Raw genomic sequence first — 12,980 nt, forward strand, 5'->3', positions numbered from 1 at the left:
AACTGGCAGTTCTGACACTAAAGCAGTTCAGAGGAAAAAAAAAAAAAACCTGGCTCTTGTCATAGTGCTTGTACTAAGCTTTAGTAAATCTTTGGCTTCCCCTGTGCCTGTCTATGTTTTATTGTAATGTTTCCAGGTTGCAAGTTTTCAGTTGTAAAGTGTGGTTATTAAGGAGGGAAGCTACCATTTAGGAAATGTGGGACAGTATTTCAGGGGTTTGTGGCGTTTTGTTGTTGTTTTGGGGGTTTTGATTGCGTTCTGGTGTTGGAGGTTTTATTTTAAACTACTCACACTATACTTACACACTTACTCAGGCCCTGCTTTGCACTGTGTGCAATTTCCTGCAGCTCCTTGAACATAGAAAAGAGCTGTTATTTTACTATTCTGTACCATGCAGTAGGGAAAAGAAGAAGGAAGTCCATATATCCTCAAAAACTGGTCATGTCAGGCAAGGTAAAAGCTCACACCAAGCACCTCTCTGGTCCTCCAGGTATGCAGAGTCTGGAAACCAGAGAAAACTCTTGATTTAGAGCAGCTTTAGAATCTTCTGTACCAAAAAAAAAAGAAAAACTGTCTAAAAACACACAGTAAAATTAATATTAAATTTGATTACTGAAGCACTGAATACTCCCAGTGTTATTATAGACAGAGAGATAAATATATTCTCACATCCATATCTTCCTGGTAGGAGGTAAAAATACATCAACTACTCCTGTAACAGAGCCTTGCAAATGCCTGTGCTCTCCCATTACCATGACTGGTATTCTAATGGTTCTCACAGACCATTATGCCAGATGAAGCATGACTGCATGAGGAGGGCTAGTACCTCACCTAAAAACTTGCCAGTCTCTGCATTCTGCTGTAACTCAGCCTCCCCAGCAGGTTTATTTGCATCTGGCAACTCTCCAAGACATTTGAAACACGTTGGACCTCTTGTTGGCAGGCAGAAAACACCTTGCCCCCAACAAGACACTATTTTTCCATCTGGAACTGAATGAGCAAGTGTTCACAGCTTTTGTGTTCAGCCACTAATGCACATCAAACAATCTATTAACACACCAAATTAGCGAGGTACTGCCAAGTTTAAAGTCAGCTAAGCACTGTGCCTGTGCACAGCTCCCTACAGCATATGTTGGCACCGTTGTTTGTAACACATCCAGCGCTCAGGCATTTGGAGCTCAGCCTAATTAGTTCCCTGCAATTGAATCTCAACTCCAGCCTTGATTCAGCAGCAATGAAAGTTTTGAAAGAGGCCTATCTACACAGCCTTGCACGTTTTTTCCCTGGCACTTGAGGAGCCAGGGCAAGGAAGTGTGCCAGAATTGCCCAATCAACCATTTGACAGAGACACAGAAATGTGAAAACTGCACTTACTGGTTTTCTTAAGATCATTAATCTGCAACTTTTAAAGGTAGGATAATTCTTTTCCTTGGAGGAAAGCAAACATGAGAGAAGGACTAGAAATACCATACTGGAAGAATGATAGGAAAAGAGAGAAGGCCTATCCCAGGAAACCCTGCCCAAATTGAAAAAATGCATAATGTATGCATTTCACACATTTCACAGCTCTTTATTTCTCCACTGCACACAACCTGTCTTCACTGAGCATTAGTGTTTGCCATTTTACAGTCTTCTGCTTCCACTGGCTATTAGAAAACCTAAACATCAGTACAGTTACAAAGTCTTTTTCCTCCCCACAGAACTTCCTTGACCCAATGATTTTTTTTTTCAAGTAGCCAACCATACCCAACTATGCATTTCAGAAGAGAAATTGGATTTTCCCAATTATTGCTAGAGGCACCTTCAAAAGGGTTTTTAGTTAGAAGATACCTAGCTTTTCACCTTCCTTCCCATTCATCAATCAAAATACATTTCCCCAATAATTTTCATGCAGCAATCACTGAATGTGACAAATAATGCAAAGATGGTGGTTTAATTTTGATTAAACCAGGCATTATCTACTAGTGTTGGCATTGAGAGGATCTGGTTTCTCATGCTGCTTTTCTTTCTGATGACAGTCAATTACTAAGAAAACTTGGATAATTTTTTTAATTATTATTCTTAGCCAATTATACAGTTATTTGTATCTGCATTTTGTAAAATAAGAACTTCTACTGTCCCACTGGGAGAAAGAAATGGGGACCCCTTCTGATCTCTAACTACACTGCCACTCAAGGTCTTCATGGCACAAACTTGGACTGGTCTCAGTCACAAGACAGCCAGACAGTGCACAGCAAAAATGAAACTTCTGACAAGTTACAGACTGGGAAACAGGGCAAGAGTGGGAAGCTCTGTACTGGCCAACCCAAAAAATACTATTTCAATCACACAGGTCACAAAGAAGCACCTGCTCACAATACTGTAGCTAAGGGGCTGCACTGCAGCATGCAGAGAATAAGGAGGTGACCAAACCACTACAGGAGGGAACAACAAAACCCTTAAATCACTTCTCAGTCTCACCTGCAACCAAAAACCTGCCAAGAGCCCAAGCTTCAGTACCTGGCTGATCAGCAAACAGGGCTGCCCCTGCAGCAGCAGCTCCTAAACGGGAGCACACTGTCTTAAATGCACAACCAGCTATGGCAACAGGCAGGCAAATGATCTTCCCTCCTTTCTGGGAAAACTTAAAGTCGACTTTCCAACCCCTTTTCCTCTCAGATAAAACTGTTACCAAGTACATTGATAGACACATAGTGTTAGGTTGCAATGATGCTCCCTCTGCTGCAGATTGGCCTCAACTAAACTACCTCAGTCTTAATGAGACACAAAAAGCTAAACCTGGGTATTCCTGCTATTGACAGCAGCAAAAAGAATATGACCATGATGAAATGGTATTTCTATTTCTTTCTTTCCACTTAGAAAAGCCATGCTTACTTTGGAGGATTTATGTCTCCATTTTTAAAAACAGAAGTAATAATCTGGAAATGTGATTTCAAGCCACAAAAATCTCTAAACATACAAATGTTCGTGTCAAAAACACAGCACTTTGGTTTGCAACTCTTTTCAGTCTCAAAGAATAGCGTGTGCACGGGCTCACACATGACTTATTATTTTATGGATTTTTTTCCTCAACAGTTTACACAACAAGTATGAACCAGTAGGTTTGCAAGTATGTTTGCAGAACATCTGGAAATATGGCAAAACCAGGATTTTAAGTTATGCTTTTTTCTCACAATGTAATGTATGTAAAGAGCCCTGTGTAAACACTGTATTGCCTTTAATAACTGATTACTGTGAGTCCTGATTCAGGCAGCTGGAATATTCTATCTACCCTCATTTCCTATCTTTTGTGCACACACATGCAGCCATGCTTCTGAGAGTTCACCTGCTTCCAGAGACCAGTTTTCCAAATCCCAACCACTGGCCAGTGCAAGCTTATGTAAACAAGTTGGGATTCGAACAAACTCAATGACAATCATTGCTGATTAAACCAAACTTATACAAAGGCAAAGTAAATTGAACCAGGTACAGGCATGCAAAGATAAGACAGAAGCTGATTATCTTACATGGCAACAAAGGAAAGCTGCGACAATAGAACAAACCAATGGTCCATCAGTTTCCAAACTGTTCCCTCTGCTTACAGCCAACACTTCAAAGAACACAGGGAGTCAACACTGCCAGAAGTCATTATTTGCCATACCAAGAACAAGAGAAATCAGTTCATAACTTCAGTTTCTTTAGGCACATTTTAAGATGCTTATTTTAAAATTAAGAGGGTGAGAAAAAGCTCTTCCCTTGAGCACTTAAATCTAAAATAATTATTTTTAACATCTGCCAACTTCACTTATTCTTTACAGTCATTTCCAGCACTGGGACAGCACCCAAAGATTTCAGCAGGACACTATGAGGGCAGAATTTAAGTTTCTTTTTCCACCTGTCCTCACAGAGGCTGAAAACCTGATTTGTTAAGGCTGCAGAACATTTCACCTCTCAAAGCCTCTCTCTCATGCATGCTATGATAAGTGTGATAAGATGCCCTAGCCTGGAAGGTCACTGAGAACAGTGGAGCTCAGTCATTTCCTCACTCTGACAGCCAAGGCAGATTTGGTGGCTCTGGCAGGACATTGCCATCCATACAGCCATGCCACAGGGCAAGCTCTTGCTTGCAAAGTCTGAGTCTCCAAGCAACTACCAACTGTGTTTGCAGAAGCCACACACGTAAATCCTCAGCCATTGAGCACAATTTACTTGCCCTGGTAAAATTAAGTGTATGTATACTGCATGCTTCATCTATTTAAATGACATTTATTACAAAATCAAAGCAAGTCAAGTAGCTGAACTAAGAGGTTCTATCATCTCTGCTAGTACTTTCAGGCAGGTTTTTTGAGTCATAAATTAACAGCTGATTAGCTGTTCCTTCTCCCCACAGAGGCTATTTCCCCAGGCTTCAAAAATCTAGTATAAATGACGCACGGCAGTTCATTTCCTGTTCTGCTCACTTGAGATGTTTCTCCTCTTTGGTGTGAGCAAATAAGAAAAATTCTTAGAAAAGACCTGTCTAGAATTCAATTGATTTAATCAGAGACTGGGGTGTCAAATTACTCTGGAAAACTGAAAACATCAGCAAGAGAGAGGATATATTTTGCATAGTGGAAAACAGGTATTTCAGACACCTTTTGAAAGAAATAATTCAGAAGAAAACAGGTCATTGGCCTCATCTGTGCAAGACAACCAGATTCCATCTTTTAAGTCAAGGGTACACGAGGGCTGTATTTTGCTGTCCTTTGCTGCTCACCAGAACATACAGCAATCAAAACAATAAGAAACAAAAATACCAGCCTAGAATCTGTGGATTAAAGCTTGGTGTTCAACTTCTCTTTCCTAAATATACAATATAAAACCGAGGGAAATCAATCCTGAGTATCAGTTCTTAGCTATTAGCATTCTACATACCACTGACTAAGATTCCTGAGCAGGAAAAGGGTGTGACAGGCAATCAGTAGATGTAGCTCTTATCGCTTGATAAACAGTGTTTTAACAACCAGCCAGAGATACAGGTCCAGAGCAAGTTACACTATGTTTCTAACTGTAATAATTCCAGCATGTGATTAACAACACAGCCACACACTCCACACCGTGCAGGAAAGACAAAATTAAGCCTCCAGTGCTTGCTGCTCCCATCACTGGGCTAGATCTTGGCCAAGGCTCTCTACTCATCTTAGGTCTTTAAGCCCCGATTTAACTCCACTCCCGTTTCCTTTCCTTCCCCTCTAAACACTGAGGACAGTGACCGAGACCTGAAAGCCCCCGGAATAAAGCAGAATGCAGACAGCAGAGGGAGTCAAAAAGACAACAGGCAAATGAGTTCAGTTTCTTGAACTCGTTTGGGCAGAAGAGACAACCACCAGGGTCCTTGGACACCCCAAGGTAAAACGCAGCTCAGTGTTCTATTGAGTGACTTGTTTGTATGCTGACAATAGAACAACCAAGTACTTCCTCCAGTGGGAAAGAAGAACATGCACACCTCTCTGTGTGTGTCCTATGACTCCAAGTCCTTCCCAGCCCTGCACCTCATCCCTTGTAACCAACTGTCTGCACAAAGCAAGTCCCGTGCCTCCTCCCGAGGAGACGCTGGGACACAACAGTTTCTCTGAATCAGACAAATCTGCCTTGTCAGTTAATTTTAGCAACAAACTTCTGCTCTGGAGCAACTATTCATCTGCCAATACTCAGCACCTGGCTGGCAGGGATTGTACTCCAAACAGAGCATTCCTTGGCACAGCAGAAAGTTGTTTTGGGAGCTCAGAAAGAGAGCAGAAGTACGGGCCAAAGATCAGTAACTTAAACCATGATTTGACAAGCACAAAAGCTTATGTTCCACAAAAAGAAGGAGAAAGTGGGATGGCTGAGAACAGTAAAGCCTCAATTCCCTCTGCTGGTGGGAATCAGAGTGAAGCTGCCTACACGGTACTTGCAGATTGCCTTGCAAGAAACACACAAGGGTGTCAGTACCCTCTTCTGTCTCTTCAGTGCCCTAAGGAATTTGAACAACGCTTAGTATGAGGCTTGAGAATATTTACTGCCACTGTCATTCGTCTTTACATCAGAAGGGTTCTGGAAAGAGGGGAAATGCTGGGGCTAACACTTACACCATGGGTGTCTCTTGTGGGAAGAGACAAGCAATGACTTACACATCACAAAATGTTAATTCTCGCACAGGCAGGATTAATCCACACTGCTAACGCTCACAAAAAAAAAAAAAGTAAAAACTCTGGCTAGAACCTTAGGTAGAAAAAGGAATATAACCTTGTTTTTTGTTTTTTCAGAGTTTTCCTAGACTCGCTGTTAAGACTCAGAGAAGATTAGTTAAGATATTGAGCACAGTTTACTGCCCCTTCTATACATAATTTGAGACACCTGAAAGGTCAGAAACCATAAGAGATAGCTGCCTAAAACTCCTTTTGAGGGGAAAAAAAAAGGAGCTCCGATTCCTGAAAGTGTTTTACGTTGTTCAACCGCAGCTATTAGGCACTTCATAATTATGGCCATTACTCATTTTCTCATCTGATGGCATTATCATAACGCTAAAGAGAATGCAGCCCACAATTATCTCAGCAGTTGCACACAGTCATCCCCCAATTACATACACTCAGAGGACAGCTGTTTCCCCTCCACTAAAATAAAGTTGGTACCACTTAACCTGAAGACCTTAACACTCAGAAACTTCCAGTATGGAACAGGAGCACAAAATCCTGAAGTGACTTTAGATAGCAGCTACTTAGAAATAGAACTTAAAATCAGAATACAATAACAAAATCATAAAAACTGACTTTGGTGTCTTTTGTCTTAGGATTTTGACCACAAAATGCCTTTTCCTCTAGCTGTTGGAACAAGCATGTATATGTGTAATGGATATATGTACACATGTATGTTTGTGCATGAATACAACAAACACACACCACGTTCCTACCTGACCTTCTTACCTACATTTAACACACGCCAATTGCCCAAGGGTCACGCAAGCCTTCAGCAACACCTCGATGGAAAGGCACCGATTTCTCACAGAGGCACTTGCTGGGATGCTCGTGCACCACAGACCTACCACTTGCTGGCTTGGGTTTGATACTGCACTCTACAGACAGCATTATAGACAAAGCAAATTTCAACCTGCCCGCAGTTAAACAACACGCTCCAAGCACCATCTCCTTCCTGTCGTAATGGGTAGCACAAGGAGTTAGAGCCAGGGGCAATAAAAGGGGCGAGGAAAAGGAGCATCACCTGTTTCTCATCCTCCCCTGACACAGCTGCAACACTGATAATCGATAGCACCTGTTCAATTAGAAACTGCTGCTGTGCAGTGAGCATCGGCATCACACAGATGTCACTGCAAGAAAGCCGGAGTCATGCATCAAAAATTAATAAAGAATGGATGACACTACTGCCTACTTCATTTCCACCATCAGTATGAACAACTTATTTCAACTCCCCAGATAGCCTTCTGAAGAAAACTGCCTGAAACCACCTCCTGCTGTATCTGATACCTACACCTTAGAGCTTCTGACCTGAGATACAGCATTTCTCTTAACTAAAAAGGGAAACTTTCCCCCGGAGGGTGACTTTTGTTTTATTTCACACCTGTGGGGAAAAAAAACCCGCAAACCACCCACAGCCCAAAAGAACCCTATCTGCAGGATGTCCAATCCCGGAGCACCGGGCTGGTCTGGAAGGCTCCGCGCTTGAGGGGCCGCCGGGGCTGCCGCTGTGCCGCCTCCGGGGGGAGGACGAGCGGGGAGGGGCCCGGCGGCAGCGGCTCCTCAGGGTGCGGGTGCGGGCGGCCCCGGAGCCCCCGGCACCGCTGGGGCAGCGCTCCAGCGGCGGTAACGGGAGCGCGGAGCAGGTGCCCGGCGGCAGCGGGGCGGTACTCACACGGTGAAGTGGTACACGAAGCACTTCCATCCCGTGGGCCGCTCCAAGAAGTTGTAGACCCTGCCCTGGACGCTGCTGCGGCTCAGCAGGGGCTTGCGGAGGCTGTAGATGGAGACGCGGGGGTCCAGGCTGACGGGGGGCCGCGGGCAGTCGCCGCTCACCACCACCAGCTCGCTCCGCAGGCGCGGCGCCCGCTCCCGCTCCGGCGCGGGGCTGCACCCCGCGGGCGCCTGCCCGCCCTGCGCGCCCGGCAGCGGGGCGTAGTGGGCGTTCGGGGTGCTCTCGGCCAGCTCCAGCGCCGCCGCCTTCTTGCCGGGCGTCATGCTGCCTCTCCTGGGCAGCGACAGCCGGCCCAGGCTGCGGCCCTTGGGCTCGCCCGGCGGGGAGCTGGAGGACATGGCTGGGGCGGCGCGGCGATGCCCCGGGAGCTGCGGGCAGCGCCGGGCGCCCCGTCCCGCCGCCGACACCGCTGGCCCGGCCCCCGCGGGGCGGCCCCGGCCGGGAAAGGTGCGGGGAAGCGGGGGCGGGCCCGGGCACAGTCCCGGTGCGGCCCAGCGGGAGGCGCTGCCCCCGGCCGGCACCTGCGGGAGCTCCGCGTGGCGCCTGGACCCTCTCCGTGTCACGCTCAGAAGTGTCACTGTCCTCATTGCTGACCTTCGCCTGCATCACTTGTGCCCTTGTCTCCGGTATGGCTGCGTGGAGGTGGCCTCGCACCTGTGTGAGGAGCTGCCAGGGCAGAGAGCAGCCTTCCAGCAACCCAGAAGCCCAGCAGGCCTTCTGCCTTCTCAGCCACTCCGGTGTTCCCCAGGACTGTGGCACTGGGTGGCTTGAGATTCTCGAGTACAGCCCCTTACTTCAGATTTAGGACCTTTAAAGCCTTCAGGACCTGCTGCTCCATTCCTTTTTGCAGAATTTTAGCACCTGGGAGCAGCAGAGCTCTGCCAGAGTCAGAATCCTCCGAGAGGCTCTCTTTTAAATGAGTAACAAGAAATACAAGCCCAAACAACAGGTCTTGCAGTCCTTCGTGTTATTGTAACCAAAGGGAGTGAAGAGGTGAGGAACGGGGAAAACTGTAGAACACAGCAAACACAGTGCTGTGGAACTGCATCCTCTACAAGCTGGGTCCCTCACCAGTAGCATTTTGGTTTTTGTGGAAGGTTGCATATGTTTGGCCATTAAGAACAGGTCATTTTGAGGCCTTGGATAACTCCTGTGTGGTGGAGTAAGTTATGACTTCCTTAACTGTGGTGTGAATCGATTTGTCACGGCTTTTTGCACCAATTAGTTAACGATTTCTATTCCTAGAGCGAAAGGAAAGGTGCTCTTTGATCTGGACTGATGGGGTTTTTCTTCCAGCTCAAAATAGAACAGCACTAGTAAGTGCTATGTTGAGTTCATGGTTGATTCTGGTACTCGGACAAGAATGTTACAGGGAGATAAGGTGCTAAATAAAGTTAAACAAAAACAACCCTGCTAATTGCAGTTCCATTCAAATGTCAGGCTGCACGAATTGTAGGGGAACAGGGCAAGATCCTTCACTAGTGTAAACAAGAAAGACAGGTGGACTCTTGTACTGATTTACACCCGGGAGGGATCTGGCTCCATCTTAGGGATACAAAAACAGAAGTGTTAGAATGAGACTTTGCAAAACTTGTTTCTAAACCAACAACGTCCTAACCTGGCTTTTCCCCACTCCACAAGAGCGTGAAAAACAAACCAGCTTAATAAAAGCAGCATTTCAAAGGAAAATTTTCCTCTATCTGGTCAAAATAGAGCCCAGTTTGTCTATTTTGAGCAACTGTTCTTTCTTGCAACAAGCCTGCAAGAAAAATGGCTAATGGAAGAAAGAATGTCATCTCTACCCTTGAAGGCTCACTGTTTGAGGGCCAGCCTGATAAAGTCTTGATATCAAAGTTAACAAATGTGTTTCTTTATATAAGTGTTCCACTTTGTTTTATAGACCAACATAACATTGTCTGGCTTATACAGAGCTGTATCCTGGAGCCAGCTGCAAAACATAACCTACAGAGTTCAGCCAAACAAGAGGCTGTAGGTTCATATGTAAATGATGTTTCTCTTCATAAAACTTCTCAAAATCTTTAAAAAGTATTGTGGCATAATGTTGCTATTTATCTACTGATTAACAAAACGGAGAACAGAAACTCCACTCTATCTGAACCTAAGAAAATGGAATTTCTGTATTATTTACGCAGTTTCCTTGCAAAAGAAAAGTTAGAGAGGTATTATATACTTAAATGGCTAAGCAGGGAAGAAAATTAATAAGATCTAAATTTGATCTTCAGTGTTCCATGAGAAACTGTTCCAAACAACCAAAGTTTATTTCAATAAATGTTTTACTGCAAAACAAAATAAGTCTCAAATATATTCCATGGCCTAATATACTGATTTGTTTTTCAGGACAGAAATATTTTCATAAGGCTTTAGGTTGGAATTCCAGTGTTGGCTAAATCTTTCAAAAATCATTACAAATAAAGGAATTTTAAAGTATTTAAAATTAGTATTTAGTAATACCTAAACACTTTTCCCCTGGAGTCAAGGAATTAATAAAAATCTACATTTTAAATGTGTTACTGATAAATGATAACATTTATTCTATATAGCAAAAATCATTTTGTTAGATGATTGCCAGCTAGTTCAAGGTACTGAATGGTAAAACATGTCTGGCATAAGTGCAAGCATGAGCATACTTAAATAAAAGTGTCAAATAGATGACTACTTAGTGATGAGAATGCAGGGAATGTATATTAAGTTACCAAAACCATATTATAATTTGCATCATTTTCAAGATGAATACTTTAATGTGGGAATAGAAATTCCCATTTTCCCCCTTCTTAAGTAACCACGTCTTGATCTTAATTGTGTTTATTTTACAAAACAACAGAACTATGTAAGTAGAAGAAGAGAAAAAAATCCAGAGAGTGTGGTGTATGCATGAAAGAGTTAAAAATGGGAAGAGGAGGGAGATGAATGTTCAAATATATTTATGGAGCTGGGTATCTAGGCTTTGATAGTGGAGAGAGTAGGAGGATACGCTGAATAAAGAGGACATGGGTTTTAAATATTAAGGTGGAACTACTATGCTGAATTGTTTCTTAGAATAATAATAATTTAATCTACTTTGAGTATTTACAGAATTGCAGCGAAGTGAGTAACAACCAAGATATTTTAATTCACAGCTTGCAAGTACTGTTTTAAATCTTTATGTCTTTAGAAGGACTATGATTCTAAACATGAGAGGTCATATGTCACTAGAGTATGATGATAATACACCAATGAAGCTGATGGTAAAGCTCCCAATTCTAGTCATTTAATTGAAGCACGACTAATAAATTACTTCTGAAAGCCCCACCGTTGAGCTACAGTAAATAAAAAATGTTTGTACCATCCTGAATCTCTGTTTCTGTTCTCCTGTACCAAATTATGGCTGATATTATGCATGCAGTGTCAGATACGCTCATTGCTTGTTATATTTTCACTTTGTGCCTGCCAGAACGCTATGCAAGATCACACTGCTAAATCACTGATGAATGTTTACAAGCAGGAATTGCTGCAGCCAGTTAGAGACACCTTGATCTTTTGCCTGATTACTTCCCTGTGGAAGCTAAGACTCAAACAAGCAGTTTGTATCTGAATGTTCTCTGTCTTCTGAAAGCCTTTAACACTTAGGTTGCGCTTACAGGTTGTGCCAGTTCTCCTCTGGCTTGGAAATCATCTTGTTTGCTGTTAGATTACTTTGTGGGATGGTTTTTGTTTGGATTAGGTTTGGGGCTTTTTTTGAATACCACTTCCATTTCTGCCCAGCTACAGTAGGGGACATGTTAAGTAACAGTTTTCAAGGACAGGAAAGCGAGAGTTGTGTTGTCTCAATTTTTGAATTAATTTTCTCAAATTAGAGCAAATATTTTGTTGTGTTCTGTTTCCTGAAGAATCCACATTTGAACTAAGTCAGTAGATCATTATAAAAACACAGTCAATTATGAAGGTAAATGTCACTCAGTACTGAACTAAGAATAAAGTCCTATATTTTTTATATATTTTTTATATATTTTCATATAGCCAAGCATGACAAAAACTTTTGAAATATTCTCTATCAATTAAAAAATTCTGCTCACAGACTCATTGTAACTTAAAAAACATTCCTAATAAAAGCTACAAAACTACTAAGTACTTAGACATCAGACACAAAGAAGAGTTTGAAAACACAACAATAATGTGTTGGACAAATAAACCTCAGCTGTAAGATTCAAAACAAAAGCAAGTGGAAATAGACACCAGGGTTTGCTTCACTTTTTAAATCCTGGGATGACTACGGCTTAGCCAATTCAGCAGGGAGATGGGGAGATATAGGTAAATTCTCATCCATTCATCAAGTTTCAGTTAAGAACGATTTTCTGAGTACATGTAGACATTTTCCATTGGACAGCTTGATAATCTTATCTGCCATTATTTTTAACTAATCCAAATCTATTAATATACAACTCAGATGCTTTTATGTAATTATCTCTAGGTTTTAAATTTAAGCAAAATCTTTGTTACAGGCTCTTGAATACATCCATGCTTCTCATGTATAAATCCAGCAGGTTTTCCCTGTTGGCAGGCAGTGCTAGTCAAACAACTTAGCACAGCAGCAGAAACTCCAGATGCAGAGAGTGTAAGGTATTTGGAGCTGCAGCATGCCCCAAAACACTGACCATCAGCTTCTTCCTTCCAGTGAACTTTCCCCAGCTTTCTTGGTCAGTAAGATCCACAGTTGCCTTGGCATTGCTCTACCTGCAGTTTGGGTTAAGCATGGCTATCTAGGCTTCCTGGGAGTCAACAAAAGCAGTGGTATCATCATGAAGTATGAGGGAAGAATGTCTAGGGAATGTGACACCTTTGCCAATCATTCAAAAAGCCCCACGGTACAGTGCTGGTAGTTAGGACAAGTGCTGCTGTGAAAGACACAGGGCATGTTCATCCTTAAGGATGACAGAGATCACAGCAGCCTGGTTGATGGGCAAAGTATGTCCTGGATCATATGCTCAGTAAATTGTTTCCTGAAAACTGGATAATACAGCCTCAGCTATTCTGAAATGCTGCCTTCAGTGGCAATT

General features: G+C 43.0%; 1 protein-coding gene across 4 annotated transcripts in view; it reads right to left on the bottom strand.

Moving 5' to 3' along the window:
- The window catches only part of KCNQ1 (potassium voltage-gated channel subfamily Q member 1), a 337,731-nt gene extending 329,399 nt beyond the window's left edge, over positions 1-8,332 (bottom strand). For all 4 annotated transcript variants that reach the window (XM_069016938.1, XM_069016940.1, XM_069016939.1 and 1 more), the window contains exon 1: positions 7,867-8,332. In XM_069016938.1, coding sequence (XP_068873039.1) covers positions 7,867-8,264 — 398 coding nt within the window. In that variant the 5' untranslated portion in view covers positions 8,265-8,332. The remainder of the gene's footprint in view (positions 1-7,866) is intronic.
- Positions 8,333-12,980: the final 4,648 nt, after the last annotated feature.

This window comes from Aphelocoma coerulescens, chromosome 5 (assembly GCF_041296385.1).
Source record: "Aphelocoma coerulescens isolate FSJ_1873_10779 chromosome 5, UR_Acoe_1.0, whole genome shotgun sequence".
Lineage (NCBI taxonomy): Eukaryota > Metazoa > Chordata > Aves > Passeriformes > Corvidae > Aphelocoma > Aphelocoma coerulescens.